General features: G+C 44.2%; 1 protein-coding gene across 1 annotated transcript in view; it reads left to right on the forward strand.

The window, feature by feature from the left end:
* MCF2L (MCF.2 cell line derived transforming sequence like) overlaps positions 1 to 22245 on the forward strand; it is a 1071259-nt gene that overhangs the window by 637590 nt on the left and 411424 nt on the right. Inside the window, exon 10 of the mRNA XM_044071884.1 lies at positions 6597 to 6716. Within this exon, the coding sequence (XP_043927819.1) occupies positions 6597 to 6716 (120 nt within the window). The remainder of the gene's footprint in view (positions 1 to 6596; positions 6717 to 22245) is intronic.

Consider the following 22245-nt stretch of genomic DNA (forward strand, 5'->3'; position numbering starts at 1 on the left):
AGGAAGCACCTAGATCTGTTCAGAACTGATGGTCAAGGACACCACATACACAATTACTATAGATATAGCTAATCTACTGACTGACAGATTCAGCAAAAACTTCTCCCCCTCTGTCCCCCCATCAGTAAATCAGGACATCCCCAGTATCTGGCCCCCACCCCTTATCTCTATGGAACAGGTCATCACTGCCCACTCACAGGCAAAAAATACAGCCTTTATGGGACCCGATAACATCCCGGGCTGCATCCTACATGAACTCAGGCATGAACTTACAGCACATTAAGGACCCTATTCAACCAAAGCCTGAGTACCCGCTTTCTCCCAGCCAAGTGGAGGACAGCAACTGTCATCCCTTTAGATGAAGGTGGAGCATCCACCGATCCAGGAAATTATAGACCCATCAGCCTAACTAGCCTAATCTGCAAGGCCATGGAACGGATTGTCATGGTCCTCATTAACAGGGACATTGGCAATCTCAATACACTCAACCCCACACAGTTTGGATTTGCAAGGGGAGGTCATGTCTGTTACAGCTAGTCGACTTCTTTGAGACAGTCACCAAAGCCATGGACAAGAGGAAGACAGTGCAGACCGCCTACCTAGACCTGGCCAAACCCTTCAACACTATTCCCCACTCAGGCATAGTAGATAAACTCTCTCAACTAGGCATCAATCCATATGTTACCAGATGGCTAGCAAATGGGCTCACTGATAGAACCCAACTAATCAAAATAGGGAAAGCCACCTCAGGCAGTAGACCCGTAATAAGCGGTGTACCCCAGCAATCGGTCTTAGGGCCTCTGTTATTCAGGATATACTTCTCTGAGGTGCAGGCCAAAACAAGTAGGTTGTGGTTGATCAGGTTTTCAGATGACTGTAAACTGGGCACAGTCATCTATTCCCCAAGTGATGTGGACATCCTGGAAGAGGGTCTCACCCAAACAAATGACTGGTGCCAGAAACATGGCCTCAAGCTGAATGCCAAAAATACATCATCATCCCCTTTGGGGAGAGTGATGTCCCCACATATCACATTAATAACAATGTCCTAAGTACACAGTCAGTAGTGAGGGATTCGGGCACCCTGGTTGATAGCAGCCTAACTTTTGGCCATCGTGTTGCTTCCATTGCATGGAGAGCTTTCTAATTGGCCCACCTCATAAATAAGGGTATCTCATCCAGGGACAAAGAGGTCATAAGATCCCTGTATTCTTCCCTTATAAAGTCAATTATTGAATACAATGCCCCCTTCAGCATGTACCTCACAAAGCACATGCAGCAGCGGTAGAGACCAAAGAGGTTCCTCACAGGAGAATCCAGGGCCTCAAACACCTACCCTACACAAACAGGCTAAAAGCTGTACTCAGTTTCATACAGACTCCTCAGAGGTGACCTCTCTCTGGCATACAAAGCAATCTCAGACCCCGCCTTGATGGGACTGCTGCATATCATATTCAAGTTACCCATATGCATGACCTCAACCTGGTCTGTGACATCAGTAGGACTTGTTGGCAGGACGGATTTGTGACCCAGAGACTCCCTCATCTGTGGAATAGGCTCCCTCTCCACATCAAGCAGAGTACCTCAGTATCCCTTTTGAACCGCAACCTGGATAACTGGATGAGAAACAGAAAATACACCCCTAGGATTTCACCTGTGGCCCTTGATATATAATGAGATGGCCTGTAAGTAGAAAAAAAAATTAACAGTACTGCTGTTATAAAAAGAGAATGGAAGATGGAAACAATAGAGACAGTTTCCTTCCACTAAAAGAATACAGAATGATAGAGGTTGGTGTATTGGTCAACAGGAACTATATAAATGTGAGACTGAAACCCACACCAGGATCTTTCATAGAGAATTATGTAAGAGAAAGCCTAATATTCCTGCCCAAGAGAGGAAATTCACAGACCTAAAAATGACAGAAGATCAGAGTTGGACTTGAGCAACAGAGAGAGGCCAAGTGAGCTAAGGAAATATATCCTCAAGTAAGTTCAGAGACACAGGCATGCCTATACGTGTGGAAAATTTAGACTGACAAGAGCTGTTTGATATTAAAGTTTAGAGAACTATTTAAAATTGTAATTTGTTTGAGAATTACTATATATCATAAAGCATTTCAACAAACTGTCAAACTTGTATACTGATGGGGAAGCTTTACTTCAGTAGAGGCATAATTTAATTTATAAATGCAGGCTTGGTAATGCATGTGGTATATGCAGTGAAATGAAAGTCTTAAAAAAAAAGAAGAAATGCATGTGATTTAAATAATACTCTATAATGTGTGCCTTGGTGGTCCAAAGATAAATCAGTATTGTTCTGATGTGAGCAAAATTCAATTCTATGCTATTTCTGTTATAAACTAAAGTGAACTTAACCAACAAAGTTTACATTAAAGAGGGGAAGTTTTAAATCATTAATAAATATTGTTGACACACTCGGAAGTTAAGGTTAATAGTGCTCAAAAGTTTATCTTTTGTTAAGAAAGATTGATTTATGACAGAGAGTAAAGAAAATGTTTTTCGCTTACTACGTGGGATGCTTAAAGTAAAGCAGTGCATTAATAAGTCAGATCTTAGGTCTACATCAAACGTTGTGTCAGTGACAGCAAGAATAACGGTGATTATCCTGACATGTCATAGAGGTCAGGAACCATCCACTCATAAAAGCGTTGTGGAATGAATTTTTTAAATAGCCATTAGACTCTGGGAGTAAAATAAGAAAATAATCCTTATTAAACCAACCTTAAAATGTACATGGAGAATGCTGATATAATGACAAATAACGCTGAATGTTTTACCAAAGAAGGGACTGCTGAAAGTTTGCTTACAATAGAGGTGATGTAAAATCACTGACAGTTTGCTTACCAAAAGTTATGCATAGTGAATAAATATACTGCAGTGGGAAATGTGTTTTCAAGAAATTACTGAAGCTGGGTATATGTAAGAAAGTACTGGTAGTATATGCAAGGTAAAAAAAAGTGGTCCGGAATTTAGTAGGCGTGCAAAGCCTGTATCTACTGAAGAATTTGAAAAAGCTTAATAAGGGTATTTGTACTAGTTCAAGAAGTTGTGCAGACATTCACAAGTCAGGGGGAAAGTAGAGATGGTCATACTAGAAGCTGTAGTAATTAAAAGTAATAAACTAATGTGCTATGACAAAAAGTGGGAGTGTAGCAGTTATCTGCTATTCATTCTGCAGTATAATGCTTAAAATAAACAGCAGGCGAGTGAAATGTGATGGATGTCGTATTCATGGTAAAACAATATGACTACTGCTTCTGAACAAATTACATGTTTGCTGCTGTGTAAAAGAAATATGTACCTGACATAGATGGCAATGCTGAAAAAGTTTGGGATAGTTGTAAGCTAAACAATGTGCACATTTTGTGACCTGATACTGAAATCAGAAGTGAAAGAAATAATTTGGTCTTTAACAGTGCAAAACCAGTGTTTAAGTACAGAAACATACTTCAGTGCTGTTTTAAATAACAAATCCTGTTTTCATGACCTGATAGACAGTTAAACTGGTAATGTACTACAAAACTAGATATTGAAACCTGTTCATCTTTTAAGCTTTGTGGGTTGAAAGAAAATCTTTGCACTGATAATGTAAAAACAAAAGTAAAAAAACAGGTGAAATACTTATGCTAAAGGTAGAGGTAAACATGTTTCATGTCAACTTGTAGATACCACCTCGATGCCTTAGTTTTAGGAATGCATTTTAGTAGGACTACAGAAATTAGACTCTGAAACATTGATGAGTATAATTGTTTCAGGAGTACAGGGAAGTTTACTGAGTGTTCTCTTTCAGGATGATCAGGAACTTTTCTTTCCCGATGACTATAGTCTTGTAGGAAACAATGAATTAAGGGAGCATTATGTGCAAAACTTCCACTTTTCAGAATGGTGCTGTAGAAGAGTGCTGGCAAAAGTAATAGGTTGTCCATATTTAAAAAAATAAAAGGCATAAGCATAAATTAAAGCCTAGGACTTGGGTACATTTTCTTTTTCTGATCCATAGAGCTACGTTGTGCTTGAAAATGGAGAGGAATGAACTTTGTTTTATGTGTTACACAGCAGCGGTACCATCTGTGAAATATAACTCTGTCTCTAAAACATTCTGTTGATGTTGCAGAAGAGGTTTAGATCCTTAGGCTGAGTGTTTCTGATGCCATATGACTTGCTGTTGTGCAATAAATTCATCAATAATAGGTCAGAGGATGCCTTGTTTTCCGGACACAGGTCACTTCATATCAGTCTGTAGGATACTGAGTATAGTGTCAGGGCTTTGAATCGGTCCATGTTGGACTTGCTGTTTAGGCCTTGTATATCTGTGTAGGTGTTCCAGTTGTTGTTGGAAGTGGTCTTATCAATGCTGACTTCTTGACTGCTGTCTGTGAGCCAGCCAGCAATCCAGAAAGTTATGGAAGGATTTATGCCCAGTTCAGAGATCTTGTCATTAATGCCTGAGCAGAGTATATTAACAAATGCCTTAGCTAGTATCAAATGCCTTACTCTCATCCATTGCTTTGGTGAGCTTCTCAAAAAGTCTACCAGGTTAAGTAGGCATGACTTTACATTAAAAAATCCCAATTGGAATGGATCCAGTGTCTGTAGGTTGCCAATGTCCTTGTTTATTATTTCCAAGATAACTTATTCTATAGCTTTGCATATTAGGCTTGTTAGACTGATGGGTCTGTAATTCTCTGGGTTAGTTGATTGTCCTTTCTTGTGGAGTGGGAATGACTGCTGCAGTCCACCATTCACTTAATGTAGCCTGTTTCTAGGCTGTAGTTGAAGAGTGTCTCAAGTGGTCCTGATAGGTCATGTTTTAGATAGTTTAGGAGGTAACCAAGGATATTGTTTTGGGACCTGTGGAGGCTCTGCTCATGGCTTTATTGAGTGTTACCAACACCTGGACCTTGCTGATAGCTAGGGAAAGTATATTGGAGGGGATTTCATCTGGTGGAGCTGGATAGGGTGGGATGAAGTTTGAACTGAATTTATCAGCCAGTCGATTTGCTATGCCACCCTGATTGGTGTAGGAGGTACCTTTCACCACTAGTTCAGCATGCTGGTTTGTGTTATAGCTAAGTTTCTGGATGTAGCTGAGGAAGACCTTCTCATTTTCCTTATCCCGTGATGCTATCCAGACTTCACAGATGGCCTTAATTAGACCTCTTAGTTTCTGGTTTAGTTATATAAGAGATCACTTGTCTTTAACGGAGTTGCTTTTCTTGATATTGGCCATACGTTTTTTTCTTTTATTATATACCCTTTTAAGTGAGGATTCCAACAGTGCAGTTTGTTTTGGGTTTACTTCTGGTAGGTACAGCAGTCTCTATGAAGCCATTCACATATTTGTATAGTGGCACTGTGATTAATTCTGCATAGGTAGCTGTGGCATCAGGGTTGGGAGGAGCCTTGAATTTTGAAATACTGCCGTCTACACTATTTTAAGCCTATGCAATTTTCCTTTTGTGCTCAAATTAACTTATCCCATTTAGTTAGATATTGGCCTTATCTATCCCATGGTCAGTAATTTTATATTACCCCAATGAGAATAACTGCAATCGTACCATAGATTATTTGAGGGAACCATGCATGGGATAAAGCATTTTCTTATTTTATTCAAATATAATTTAGACAAATGGATGAATAACTGCAAATTAATCTATGGTTTAGCACCACCTTCACTCAAGAATTGGAGAAACATGTGAATGTCCCAAAATATCCGTGTCTGGCCTTTCTGTGGGTTATTTATATGCAAAATATAAGGGCTAAAAGCTACAAAGGGAATGTAAGGCTAGGCTTCTTAAGATCCTCACAGATCAATAGCCTAGAATTTATAAACCTAGGAAAGCACACAGTTTATCATCTTTGGTGATCCATAGAATGTATTTTGTTGTGTTTCCTGTCCTACATGCTGCTCACACAAATTCAGTGTTTTTTAAGATTATAGTTTTAATTATCTAAATTTGCAAGTAGTCACAAATGTGGATGTTTACTTAAAGCATTCTGTCCATCAGTAGAGTTTCTGCTTCCCATGGCGAGTGGCTAAATAACAATTTGAATTTAATATGAAGCATACAAAATATACATTTTAGAAAGAAGAAGAAATATCTGTTTCATTTACAAAACCAAATCATTTAGTCACTATGTTATTAATATACAGATATCAAGCGTTGATTGATTGATGAACAGTCAACTTTTGCAGGCCGTTGTGAACATATGCAAAGCAAAATAATTTTTGACTGCATTTTGACAAATTGTCTAAGTACTGAATTATTAGATAAGTTGAGAGAGAGAATACTGTTATATGTCTATGTTTATAGGTGTCTGTATGTATATGGGTATATGTATGTGTGTCTATATGCATAGATAGATAGATATACACTGTACACACATGTAGGCAGAGAAATTTATATATATATATATATATATATATATATATATATATATATATATATATATATATACACGTTTGTGTATGTTTGTGCTTGCGTTTTACAATGTGATTATCATTTATTAACACAAATTGCCATTCCTCATATGCACAATGTATGCATTAATTCATCTTTTTCCATCCTGCAGATTAAGTCATCACTGGACTCTACATCTGAACATCTGGCTTCCTTCTCAGACATCGGTAACAGTACTTCACATGTAGAGCACATTTTGATGGATCTGTGCAGTTTTGAAGAGACCAGTCAGGTAAGACGTCAGTTGGTGTTTTACTTCTGCAGTTACTAATCGCTGCAAGGATTACAGTGTAGCACAGTGAGTAGCATTGTTACCCTACATCAAGAGGTTCTCAACTAGGTTCCTTCATTTTGGTGTCTGCATGTACTGCCAGTGTTTGTGTGATTTTTCTCTAATGTCCCAAACACTTGCCAGGTGGATTGGGAACTCTGCTTTGTCCATATGTGTGTGTGTGTGTGTGTGTGTGTGTGTGTGTGTGTGTGTGTGTGTGTGTGTGTGTGTGTGTGTGTGTGTCTGTGTGAGTGAGAGATATGGAAGAAGGAAACTATCTATATCTGTTCCCTACTTACCTAGTAAACTCTGTGGATGGGGGCGGTTGCTGTTCATGGGGTCACAATCAGAGTAGAATGTGAATTAACAGCATTAGGAGGATTAATTCATTGTGCTGATGGAATAAAGCCATAGATGTGTGAAAAAGTAGTGATGTGTCACAAATTTCTTTTTAAATGCATTCTGACTCTACAAATGAGTGACTTTTTGTTTACCTGACAAACCCATCATCTCTGTATCCATGGTGGTATTCATGCTATTATCTGCTATTTATGACATATTTTAGTAACACATTACATATATTAGCATCCTGTATGGCTACAGTACACTTCTGATTTTGTTTTTTTTCAAAAACCTTAAGACCTTTTCTCTTTTATCTTCTGTGCAGTAGTGTATAAAGTGTGTGTGTGTGTGTGTGTGTGTGTGTGTGTGTGTGTGTGTGTGTGTGTGTGTGTGTGTGTGTGTGTGTGTGTGTGTTTATATTCAAGCACACACACACACACACCGTTAACACCCACAAGCATGTATAAATGTGTGTGTGTTTAAGCAGAAAATAAAAAAGTGTTCCACATAAAGTTGATGCATTAGAATCCTGAAATTAAAACCCTGAACCCACAAACATAGTAACAACAACAGTAAGACAAATAATCTTGATGTAAATGTAGACTATGCAGTAAACAAAAGTACAGAAAACATTTTTTGCTGTGAAGAAACACATCTGTGTAAGCTTATGTGTAAAGGGAGAGACCCACCCCAATACTGTCCTTAAACATGATGTTTAATTATATTTGCTATGAGGTTGCACATCCTTGGAGATTAGTGCAGCATTTCCATTTATACAGAATGGCCAGGTATTGCACTCATTTCTCACCCTCGGTACTCTTAAAGGGAAAATAATAAAGCTATGGGGGAGTGAAATGTGCAGGAAGAGTGGAGTTAAACACTGCAAAAGTAACCACTTAGGGTAGTTTAAGGATTGTAATTGCCTGGTATATTTTTTCGCCTGATCCAACTACTAAACTTCTTGGAATAACCATTGACAATCATCTTTCCTTCGATCAGCACATAAACAACACCATCAAGGTTGTTAACAAAAAAATTGGATCCCTATATCGTATTAAACCTTTTCTAACCCCAGCAACAAGAACCAAATGTGCTCAAACCCATCTCCTATCTACTCTCCTATATGCTTCTCCCATTTATACCAACCTCAAGAAAAACAATCTTAACAAACTTGAAACTTGCTATAATAACATAGCACGTTTCACCACTAGTAACCCCTTTAGGACTCACCACTGTATAAATCTAAAGCAACTTGGCTGGCTCGAATTTCAAAACTACCTAAAAATTCCTCAACTCACTATAGCTCACAACATATTACACCTACCTGACAACACCCCTATACTCTCTCAACTCCTAATCCCGTATAATAATCTGAACTCGCTTCGCTCCTCTAGTAAACTTATGACTAAATCAATAAAGGCAAACAACACAGCAGGTTGTTCTCTTTCACTAACACTATAGGTAAATGCTGGAATCTCTTACCTTGTGACATAACTTTGACTACATCCCTGCCTCAATTCAAACAGAAAATTAAACTGTACTACCTAAATCATTGGCTTTGTTCCTGCAGTACACCAGGCTAACCTTTTTCTTTCTCATACTACATCTCTCCTTCACTCTTCCTATTAGTATCTGTCTTATTTCTTCTCCTTTTACAGTACTAATCGACCTAGGTACATTCTATGTAAAATTGCTAATATGGTATTAACTGCTCATCGAAATGTGCTTCTCCTGAATCTGTCTTGCATTCTGTGTGATGTTATGATTTTCTAATTTGTTACTTATAAACATTTGTAATATTTTGTAATGTACTTAGTATTTAGTGGAGCTTTTCTCCTCGGGCCTCTGCTGAAAATGGACATGTATCCAGCCAGACTAGCCCGGTCAACAAATGTAAAATAAAATAAATAAAATAAACATGAATCACAGGCTGTGTTTCAAATGTTATCATGGGTACCTAAAGTGAGTAATTGTTGCGTGCTAATTATTTTATTATTGAGCACAGACTCATGCAGCCAGTTTATATGTAACCTATTAATTTATGCCATTTTCATATTTGCTGAAAATAGTTTGCACACTGTACTACTACACTTTTGCCTTTATATTTTTAAACACCATTTAGTACCTGCATAAAGTATAAGCCCTTAAAAGTAATAAACTTGAAAGATAGATATAGTAGCAGGGGCTGACATCAAAAGTTGGTGGGGACTTTTATTTTGTTTGTTTGTTTTTGTTCTACTCCCTGTGCAATGCAAATTAGACCTTTTTCTGTTTCATATGAAGGCTGTAATTATTACCATAGACTTAATCCTTCAGGCATTATCGGATTTCAAGTTACAGCATGAAATCATAGGTAGATATGAGGGTAGCTGTCCTTTGGGGCCATTTTAAGCCTAGCCATATTCTTTCTGAGATTAGAATGAAACCCTGTATATTTTGTTTGCAAGGTAAATTCATCTTTTATGCCAAATTCCAACCCCATTCATCGTTATGTAATTTACTTGTTCAAGTAATAACTTTGCTATATAATCTCTTCCAACACTGTTATCATCCCATACGCCTTTCTGAGTCATAAGTAAGCACAAAAAAATGTAGCTTCATCACCCAGTATTTTGTTTGGTGTGTCATCTATTTTTATTACTCAGCCTTCCCGGCACACTCTTCGGAGGAGGTATAACCAAAAAAGCAGACTGTCCTCATTAAGTGGCTGGAGATTTCTGCAGGATTTGTTCTATATATAGAAGTGGCTATTCCATAACCTGAATAGTTAGTTTGCAATTGTTTAATTGCTGAAGAAGGCTGATAATGGCACTGAAATGGCACATGGGGTTGTTTTAAGGATCATATGCATCATTCCTACTCTATAAAAAGAGGAGGAAACCTATATAAATCATTTGAAGAAATGCTTACTTTATTTATTTTTCTACAGAGAAAATACAATTCAGTCTGTCTGAGGATACTGGAAAATTCAATATTCTGTATGGAAAACATGCAGTCCCTAGCTCCGTGCAGATGTACTGCTCTCGCCTCATGAATTGAAACTGCCTTTTTAGCTCATAAAACTCATGATGAGGATAACTCAGACTTTTATAGACGTGTACTAATATGTTGCACGGCTATTCATAGTGGAGCAGTAAGGGCTTGTTATAATTTAAATCAAGTCCCCTGCCTGATACTTTCCCCGGGATTCATGAACCTTGCGCCAGGCGCCAGCATAGCATCGGCGTTAATAAAGCCAAATATGGCTACTGAGCGATTCAGGTATGAATCAATCCCACGTGCACTACCGGCGTGCGCCGGATCTGCGCCGCCCCCGGCGTAGGTATGCTAATCACACTGTGTGCGGTATTGCACCATGCAAATGAAGGCAAATAGCGATCCACGAAGTGGGGCAGGTGTAGCGTAAGGGCACGGCAATGTAAACCAAAAAAAAACGGTTTACATTTACCCAAACATGACCAAGGAGTAACGGAAGGCTGTCAATGTCAGGTATCATACAGGTGCAATATGCCAATGGCGAAAGGCACCGAGAATGTCCAAAGAAAACATGCACAAACTGTAAATAATGACAAAAATGTTATGTACGTAGAAACACAGCAGAACCCCCGGATATGTGCACAGAAGGTGCAAAGCAATGAAATAATATGACAATGTCCTAAAAGAGCTGTATAATACACATCAGCTGCACAGCCACCACACACCATAGTATGTATGGAAAGCCTCAACCCCAGCGCAAGGGTTGTCAAGGAGTGGCGGCAGTGTTCGGCGCCGTAACCATGTATTAGCAGTCAATGCCATGCAAATGAGGCAGATAATAGTGAATCGCAAAACCGGCGCCGGTGTAAGGATGGAGCAAATGGCGCAGCGGTACCACACCGAGGAGTGGCCTACACGGGATACATGTCAATCGCAGAGGGGTGTGCCACTGTAGGAGGAAGCATATTGGAGGCCAGCAAACCTGGGCTGTACAATGCACATCACAGCAGCAGGACCGGCGTGTGAGGAAATAGATGCGCTGAGAGTACATAATGCGCGCACAGATGCATGTGCACGAGGATGACTACGTTCCCCAACCCAGTCATGTGACGGCCTCCCCGTCAACAACCACGGATATAGGAAGGTAATGCGGAGAATATGAGGAAATGCGGAAGCACTGTAATTGGAGCCGTAATGAGCAATCAACACCAATCAATCCAGGAAGGGCAAACGGCGGCAGCTGACAACTCTGCATGCAGACTCCTGCCTAACGGGAAAGGGGAGGCATAGGAATGCAAAGATAGTAGGGGATGTAGTAGAAATGCAAAGAGCAAAGAACCAAAATAGCACAGCCAAGTACAGAGGTAGCATAACGCTGGCGGCAGACAAAATGCATCATATGCCATGTGCCTGCAGGATGCACTGCAGGCAATAGTAGGTGCAACATGCAGAAACAGTAATGTAAGATGCAAAGCTAAGCCAATGCAGGCAACTGTAATGTAACACTAAAGGCAATACCGTTGCAGTTGCAACGGTACAACACCGAAGATAATCCACAGATACGGCTGCACAGACACACCCAATGACATCACCGGTATACAGCACAACAGTATAAAGTGTGAATGCACACAACACACAGCGATTTCCCAAACGCCGCACCGTAGGGTGTAAACACACGGGAACTTTTAATATGTATATGTTGGGTGCCGCCGTGGCCGTGATGCATAGGTATGTGGCAGAGACAGACGGAGTTGCGGAGGAGGGTGCCGACAACTACCGTAGGCCTCACAGGAGAAGGAGAGTGTTCAGACCAAGGGTGACCTACCAGGGGCTGCAAGACCTGGAGATAGTAGAGCGCTACAGGGTGGACAGGGACACGTTACAGCAAATAGTGGAGCTGTGCCGGCCACGCCTGAGAACAAGAGACAACAGAGGGGAGCCCATCCCAGTGGACACAAAGGTATGTGTGAGTTTGTGAATACTGGCTACAGGTACCTTTCAAAGGCCAACCGGGGATATAATGGGTATCTCACAGGCATCAGCATCTAGGGTACTACACCAGTTCCTGGATGCCATGTTACGACATGCCCATGAGTATATAAACTTCCCCAGATCTCAGGAGGAGTTGGCTAGCAATATGCGCCGCTTCCACCGTGTGGCACAATACCCGGAGATACTGGGTGCGATCGACTGTACGCACATAGAGATCAAGTCACCGCCCGGGGAGCAGGGTAGACGCTACATAAACCGCAAGGGATACCCCTCCATCAATTGCCAGGTCGTGTGCAATGCGCAGGGCATTATCATGGATGTGTGTGCTGGCAGCCCTGGAAGCTACCACGACTCCCATATCTGGCATGCCTCACAGCTGTATCAGGTATTTGCCAGGGGGGACATCACACAAGGTCACCTTGTGGGTGATGCTGGCTATGCACTGGAGCCGTGGATGATGACACCCATCAGAAATGCACACACACACATGCAAGAAGGCCATAATGAGGCACACGCACAAACCAGAATAATCATAGAGCGTGTGTTTGGGATGTTGAAATCACGGTTCCGTGCTTGGATACATCCGTGGAGCCTTGCAGTACTCACCAGGCACATGTGCCCACATATTCATAGTATGTTGTATGCTACACAATATGATTCTGCGGAAACAGCTGCTGCAGGGACATAATGGTGTAGGGCCACCAAGCCCGCCACAACTGCCAAGGCAAGCACAGGCACAGGGCGTTCAGCGCCATGAACACATTGTGCCAGCCCCAGTAGGTAGACGGAGGCGCACTCCAATATGCCTACGCCCTGGCAAAGAGGGAACGCATAGCACATCCTGTGACAGCGTAGGCCCCATGGACTGACACCTCCTTACCTGCACACACAGTGAAATGGACGCCACACAAACATGTCCGCCCGTAATGTGTACCGTATGGGTGGACCTATGTGTGACTCCAACAAAGGCAGCACCCAAACACTGCACACCCAATAGCCAGCAGAGCATGGAACGCCAACACCTCAACCGCACGCCGGTTCTACAGCAGACGGCGAGTCAGATGCTGCCACTATCGCCACAAGTCGACTACATATGTACTTATGTGCATCCACAGATACGGAAATAGATATCAGTACACACGTAGAAATATATGTACACATACACAGATATAAAGTACAACAGGTTAATATGGAACCCAGGGATGCAAGTTTACAGATGAGTAAGACGCGAAATCTCCACATAGTAAACATAGTGAACGACAACCCGATCATCCGGGAGGGTGGGAAGAGCAGGGAACGCCAGCCATGGAAATGTCAACCTGCATCAATACATATCTGCGTGTCGGGATGATCACCAGGCCACGGTACAGTAACAGGATATGTGCATGTCATATCCATAGGATATGAGTGCGGAGGTACACACCGCCGCCGGCGATGCAGCCAACGTAGGTACTGTGTGCAACCGTCGGTGCGAAAGCGGCAATCATACCTGTCAAGTGTACGTCATTATGAGGAACGTACCTCATTTGGGGTCTAAAACAGTTCATGTTCCTCGCAGTTCCTCAAAGTTCCACATTGAAATAGTCTGTCAAACATTCATTGTTAGGAATGTATTTAAATGACATCCTGGTAAATAGAAATTAATCATAGTAATTCATTAAAGGTTCTTCTTTGTAAGTACATCAGCATATTTTAACTATCCTATGACCTTCTTAGCTGAAGTTGTTAGTAAGCCATTAGTATGTGTTCCACATTTTGCCCATTTGTTCCACATTATGAATGTGTGTGTTCCTCGCTTCGAAATGGAAGGTTGAGAGCCATGGCAGCAATATGTGTATGTGTGAGGTGAGGTTGTCGTGTGTTCCGCTGTGTGTGTGTAATGTGTGTGCCACTGTAAAATGTGTATGTAGGTGACATGTCACAGGCGGAGTGTAATAACATGCGGAGGCATACAGTACAGGAACCATAGGCGTATGTACAGCAGTACCCACAAAGTAGTACTGACATCTCCTCAGTGGCTATGCGCGTGGCGACGTAAAACCATGCAAAGCGGAAATGTCCCAGAATGTACCACAGGGCCATAGCCAACAGCAGATGCAAAGGACGCATGTACAAACCATGACCGTATGTATGGCGGCCATATGGCAGACTCAACACGATACGTCGGCAACGTTACACAGCATCAGGCATGTACGGCGAAAATACGAATGTGCTATCCCGGCACCGATCGTGGACACTTACGGTCCCGTAAATACCGCTGTGTGTTCCACGACCGTTAAGTAAGCAAGCGCCACACGAATAGGAGGCTACCGGTAGCATACAGGCCGTCCCAAGTACAGGACCACAATCACCGTAACTATCAGTGACAAAATGCCAATGGATAGTAGGCACGGACGAACATCCGCAGATATATAACCGATGTGAAGGAGGAATACGTGCAGGAAGCACACATGCAGGCGATACCGACACCACACGACATCAACAAAACAAACATTCCCAGAACAACAGACAGGTAACCTGCAGCTCCCCAAGCAGGGATGGAGCAGACACACAAGCATATCTTGTATGTATAAATGCAAGACCCACACCCCCTACCCGTCACCCACATCCGCAGATATACCCCATCGCACATATCAAAGGGATAACAGCCAAAACCGTAGCAAACACATACAGGCAGTCAATGACAGCGGCATACCCGCAACAAGCCGCGTGGGAAACACTAGCAGCAGCTGATGCATCCTTGCATCCGTTGTGTACAGGAATATAACAGCTATGTTACACATCTGAATGCACAACGCCATCGACAGACGCCGCCAGGACACGGACACCCACATGTCGAACAGAATACCATACCCAACACACACAATCCACGGCTAACACCACAGCGTAATGTACCTGACACCACACATAGCGCATGCAGTCACACAAACATGATACAATACATACCATCCCCACGAAGGTAGTGCAAATAACTAACGGCCACACGAGGAATGAACCATGGCCTACTTTCGCGGGTAACATACGAATGGAGGAGGATCACCAGTGATATGCGCATAACTACACACCGAGGAACAGCTATTGGCGTGATGAACCCACATGCCTCAGGTGACGACGAATAAAAGGAAGACTCCCTGGATATTCAAACCGTATGTTCATACCGAACACAAACGTAATCGAAAGGAAGTATTTAGAGGAAGATATTGATGAATACAGAAGCAAAGGCCGGAAAGGTATGTCGTACCCACGAGATGTACTGATGTGTAACGCATGATACGTATGACTAATCTGTACTGTATGTGAACGATGTGTGTAGGTAAAGATACCTGTCCATTAGGCAGAGAGTGGTGAAAGGTGGTTATGTAATGCTAAGCCGCGGAGCATACCAACGACTGTGGACAACGTGTGCACAGCAGTGGGACAACATGTACACAGACGTGATAACCCAAGGTCCGCCATAGGGATTCCAAACACAGAACAATGCCACCACCCACGCTGATGTTGTCAATGGATATCGAACAATGAAGTGCCACAGCAGGGGATAGGACATGTATGTATAGTGTCACAGCACACATTTGCATGGGCATATACCGTCGATGTCATATGGAATGTGCGCACGACGTGCACGTATCCCTCGCAGTAGGGGTGACTATGTCAATTATGTGTAATGCAAAGCTGTCATGATGGATATGTTCAGAAATCATAGACAGTATCACAGGCATAGCATGCATGATGGAGGGATGGCCTAATGTTATGTACATAAACAAGATATGTATGGCCTGCACATATGGGACAGAGTAGTAGCAGAATAGGTACCCGAAATGGAGGGAACAGCAAGTAACCATGTCCAAACATTCCGTAGCAGGTGCAATGTGTGCAACAATGATGTCCGGCAGGGCCGTGTGTAAACACATGTGCAATGTACACAGTAGTGTCACCCCCCCCCATGGTAGTGTCCACTGAACGGCAGAGGTGGATGTCAACTGTATGTCTATACAGTACTTCCGCTGTGGTGGTACCATGGGTCTGTGTCACCCTACCAGCAAGGGAGCTATCACATGACTAGTGACACAGTGTGTCCCTGTGGGATGTGCACAGGACCTATGTCCCACAGCACGGTGTGTGTCCAGCCTGTGGATGTCACACAGATGCCCAGGCTGAGCAATGTGGCATGTGTGCACACATGCAGGAGTGCTCCTCCCACCCTGCCCACTGCAAACGCCATGTAGGAGTACTACATGCATCAGTAATGCGGAGAACATGGCCCATGGCAGAGTAGATGACACCCCTGTGTTAGTGGTATGCAGGTGAGTACAGATGTGTTTCATGACTGTCATATGCATATGTAAACTGTCTGAGCTGGGTAGACATCACGGCATGACTATACTGAGACATGTAAAGTTGTATCCATTGTGTAAGGTACACCACATATGTGTTATTGTAACACTGCCCGCATGTACATGTGTGTATGGCACAGGTACAAGGGCACCCAATGTATCAGCTAGACATACGGTCCAGAAATGCATGGCCCTGCACATGTGTACCCACGCCATAGTGGAATATGGCAACCACAGCACCATGTGGGGCATGTGTGTGTACAGCAACCATGTACAATGTGATATGTATGTATAGGGACAGTATCCATGTGATACACACTGCATGACTGTCACTATGCAATGGTGATGTGTATGCACTATGTGTGATGTAACTGATGCAATGATATCTACATGATATATCTGCCACACTGACACCTGTATGGTTGTTAGCAATATGAGTAGGATGAGCTAGAATGCTGCCAGGTATGTAGATGTGGTATATGTAGGCATGGACAATACTCTGTGACAGCATGTAGTGTATGTAAGCAAATAGTGAGCATGAGGGGCCACATGACTGAGGACTGTGCAATGTCACACGTACCTGACTTGTTGTAATTAGCATGATATGCCTGCACCACTGTGTGACCTGTACAGGAGGCACATGGCGTAACATCCTGAGACATAGGGTATGATGTGATGCTGGATGTGTACATTGGCAATACCATAAAGTGGAATGGCGCTGAAGGGCAAAGAGCGGATAATGTCTGATTTGATACTCTCTGTACCACACCAACCACCCATGCAATGGTATGACAGGTGGCCAGCATGTGGATGTGGTGTGCTGTGGCACACAGAAGCCCAACAAGGGTGCCAGTAAAGGCATGGAGGTTGTCAATGAGTGTCTGAAGCATGTATGTCAGGATGTGGCCCAGTGCCATACTGAATGGCCCAGTCATGGGTGTACAAATGCAGCCCCATACGTGCAATGCAGTACCACCCATGTGTAGTGTGATAGATGTGGTAGTGTGGTGGTCAGGGTACAGAATGTACATGAATGGGCTAGCAGTCAATGCAGTGTGCTGCTGCAGAGACATGTAACAGCCAGGTTGGCAGGATACAACAACTACGGAAATTGGAGGTGACATTGGGACTGTGTTCTCGGACATAACGTGTGCATGGCAGTACTATGTATGTGTCCACAGGGTTAATACAATGTCCAGCCATGGATTGGAACCCTGTAGTGAGTGAGAGTGTGTATTGTTGTTAGGTACCCCATTGGCAGGCACGATGCCAGCAACATCTGTGTTGGCAATGCCTGCATGACTGTTGTATGCTGCATTGAATGTGGATGTAGTCAAACAGCAGAGACATACCACCACACTGCGTGAGGGCCCACACTGCAATGTATGGCAGTCATGTGTAGGTAGCTAGCTGTGGAGTATGTGATGCACCATGAGGACACACCATGACTGTCAAGTGACACACCACACACATGTGAACATAACTACCATGCAACAGCCTGCACATGTGCCCATACAGCACGTGTGCATGGAACAGGAATACCACTGTGGCGTCTGTGAAAAGGCCAGAACCACCATGTCTCTGTGTGGAATAGCATGGTCCCTACCAGTGCGTAAATGTAGCAGAAGTGCACTGTGATCAGTGTCGGCATAGTCATGTAGACTGTCCATCGTACGGGGTGCCATGCCATCAACTACCTCTGTCAGTGTATGTCGGTAGTACCGGCTGTAGAGCGTATGTACCATGCATGCTGCGATGGTCGTGTGTCTAGGGTGTGGCTAGCAGGGCTGAGAAGCATGGATGTTCAGCAAACAGAGGGGGGATGTGTGTAGGCATAGCACACAGACACATGGAGGTTTGGTGCATGCCGAGGGTAGTGTAGGTATGGTATGTGTCATATAATGTGTCACCCAGCTATGTGTACTGCATGGCCAAGCATGTGTGGGTACATGGGAGTCCATACTAGGGAAGTGCGTGTTGCTGTCAATACATAGCAGTAGCAACTGTCCTAGGTGCAATGTACAGTATTTCAACACGGCCAGCATGTAACCTGTGGTGTACAGTGTATTCACCGTCGCGTGTCACAATGTGCGTAGCGGCCACGAACATGGGTATCTGAACATGGATTACCTATGATGCAATGTGTCTTGGGAATATACAGTATGTGTGTAAATCACTGTGTGGTGTGGGAACCACCCACCTGTGTGTGTTGCAGTCCAGGTATGTGCCTGGGAGGTATGATCTGTGTACAATCTGGAGTGGCAGGTGTGCCGTAGGGCATGGAGGCAGGTCCCAGGCACTGCAGATAAATGACATGCGTGCCGTACTGTGTGTGCAGTGCTTGTGTACAGCACAGTGGAGGGTGTAAGCATTGTCACACATCACTGCATGCTGTGCCTACCTGTGACAGCCCTGCCAGAGACAGACATGTGACACCGCTGCACAGGCAGCATAGCATGTGAAGATGTACATGTGGGCTGCACACCTTAGGCAGATGTCCACAGGTCATGTGTGCCACGGTAGTGTGGTTGAACACGACTATCAGACTGGACAAACACCACATGCTTGCATAAGTACAGTATGACCATAGTCAACAGTCCCAGTGACAGAGTAGGCCAATGTACAGTATCCCTGCGTGCAGACCACTGGCTACTGGACACCTGGCTAGACACACATCCGGAGGGTTAAGACACCATTGAGCCATCACATGTCCCAGTCCATGTGGGCCGTACAATGTCATCACAGGGTGGTCACAATAGCAGGTGGCAAGGCAGACACGGTGTACCAGGTGATGTGTCATGTGTGCATATGTCGAGTAGCACAGCCGTTCACATGTCTGCAACATACTGGTGCACGATGTATACTGTTACATGATGTATGGAACTGCACTGTCACCCACTACAGGGCCATCTGACACAGGTGTGTTGTGACAGGTGTAACCCATGTTTGCACAAGATATACACCGCTGTTGTAGGCAGCCATGCTGGTGGCTACCAGTGATGTATGCAGTGGTCATACAGACATACCGTACACAGTGTTCATGCAGGAATGTCCATTGTCGTGGACGATGTGCTGCTATGTGAATGTAGGTGTGTGTTGTGAATGTTACACATCCAGATGACACCATCTGGCGCAGTCATGGTTGTCAACACCAGTACACACATCCACAGCAGTCAGAACCCAGTCCTGACAATGTGTGTCAGTCACCCTCGTACTGTGTGACATATGTGCACATGGCGGAACACCTCCCACTGTCATCTAAGATGGCTACATGATGTCTGGAATGTGCTGTGGAAATGTACAATGCTGGTAGCCCAATGAAGTACCTGGAATCACACACAGTACGCTATGACAGCCATGTAAACCATGCACAACAATGACCGCCCAACAGACACAAACAATGCATTGACACATGGAACATGTGCACATGACAACCCCCAATGAGGTATGTTGCACATATTGATGTACAATTGTCATGTATGGCCATAGCATGGATGCAGATGCACATACCCCAAAGGTAGTACCATGTGATGTAGGTATGGTGGCATTGCTCGTGTACATGTGACAGTAGCTGTACAAACACATGTCCTGCATAGCCGTCATGTAGGGGTACCTGTGGTATGTGACCGCTGGACATGCCCGTACAAATGACCATGTCCCACAGGAGATGTGTTATGTGTGTACCACATGTGATATGCTGACAACAAGCTGTGACGTGTACGGCTGCCGGTGTACCTGTGTGACATTGTCTGTGATGGGTGCAAAGGCATATAGTATCATATTGCATGCCCACAAGCCCCACATAGGTGCATAGCCTGAACATACAATACAAGGAGTGTGTGGGATGATAGCAACCCACAGGAGGAGATGGGTATGGACGGCAGCCCACAACCACATGTGTGTGTACGGTGTTCACGTCCATGACACATGAGCATCTGAGAGGCTAGTGTTACAGCTGTACAGGGTTGCATGCATATATGGTCAGCAACATCCCTGTGTGTCCCACCACTGGCCCGTGGACTGATGGACACCAACCAAATGTGCAGATATGACATGTGCACAGCACATCACAGATGCCTACTGTAGAACAGGCTTACCGTGCAGACATGTGCACAGTAGGTCTGCGCCAGCTGCAGTCAAACATGTTATGTGCTGAACCACACCAATAGTCCAGGCCATGCCACAGATGGACGTGCATGCATCTGTGTAAGTATGGCTGTGAATGTCTCCGGCATAGCAATATAGCTGTGTGACTGTTGTGAACAACAATATGAATGGGTTGTATGTGTGAGGGGTGCGTCATACGTGTATGGTCTGATCGACGATACCATCAGTGACCCTGCTATGTGAACATCCCTATGCTGTGCCCAACACCACATTCACAGAGGGAGGGATGGTGGTGTGTAGTGCATCAGCAGACATGGGGGTGGCAGCAGGCACTGGATGTACACATATGTGGTACCCACATCAGTGCAGGCAACCATCCATGTGCACGGGATAGCGGTGTGTGTCCACATACAGCACTGTGTTGATCAATATCCCAGCACATAGCACCTGCCAGGGTTACAGTGTATGCATGGATGTGTGATACCTGCATGCACCAGACACACCCTCAGCAAGCAGCATGCAGCATACCTCGCTTGAGGCCAGTGTCCACACCATGGCGATAGACATGTTGAATGTCCATATACACATAGCAATGACATATGGAATGGACAGCCACCCTGCCAATATCATCAACCCCCAGGTGGATCACAACCCAGTGCCATGTATGTGGCATACCCTGCCATACCATGCAGACCTGCCCAGCAAGGCTGCATGAGTTATCACAGTCCTACATGGTGCAATGGTCAAAAGGCACTCTCACTATCAACCATACACAGCAGTAATGTGGCGGTGATGCACCCTGTGGTGTTACAGGTGCTGTGTGATGCTCTGGACAATGTGTGTGTGTACATGCTATGCATGGCCTGTCCTGCTAATGTGTCATGGTTACACATTGCCCTATGTCTATCACATGTGCAACACAGGTGAGCTGTGGCAAGTTGTCCAACACCCGCACAGTGCTGTGTGGATGTACATGGCACAACACATGCATGTGCAGGTGTCCATGTGTATGTGTACAGTGCCACTGCTGACGTTCACAATAGCTACAGACGTGATGTGTACTGACATATACACAGCGTCCAGGTGAACAGTAGCACCGACATCACATGGGGACCTATGCCAAGTGATATGGACACAGGTGCAGCCAGGTACACATGTCCACAGCAGGCTAACATCTACATGGTGTGTGTACAGTTTGATGGGGTGGCACACAGATATGATGTGACACCCACTGCTCAATGGTGTGAAGCCAACACATTGGCTGTGTCACTGCCACGATGCCTTTCACAGATTACTGTGCAGATTTCGTACTTGTCATAGCAATGTATTTCCAACAGTATGCCAGCACAGCAGTGTAAATGGGACCTGCCACCATCATTATGTCTTACAGATAATGCCACGTTCCAGGCTTCCCGCTTTCAGTCGGCAGGAGGAGGAGGTGATCATCCCATACCTCCATACTAATCATGACGTGTTATTCAGTCATGTGCCACAGCAGGCACAGGAACGACAGGAGATGTGGGAGGAGATGTGCAGGAGGGAGAACAGCCTGGGCGGATACAACCGCACTTATCAGCAGATCCGCAGGCACTGCACAGACCTGATCCGGCATGCAAGACTGCGTGCCACTGCAATCGCCAGACAACAACGTGGGACAGGTGGTGGGCCACCAACCCAGCCCCCACTCACAGCCACGGAGGAGCTCCTGGCCAGTCTGGGGACACCCAGAAAACCCAGCC

Source organism: Protopterus annectens, chromosome 5.part0 (assembly GCF_019279795.1).
Source record: "Protopterus annectens isolate FY-2018-M chromosome 5.part0, PAN1.0, whole genome shotgun sequence".
Taxonomy (NCBI): domain Eukaryota; kingdom Metazoa; phylum Chordata; order Ceratodontiformes; family Protopteridae; genus Protopterus; species Protopterus annectens.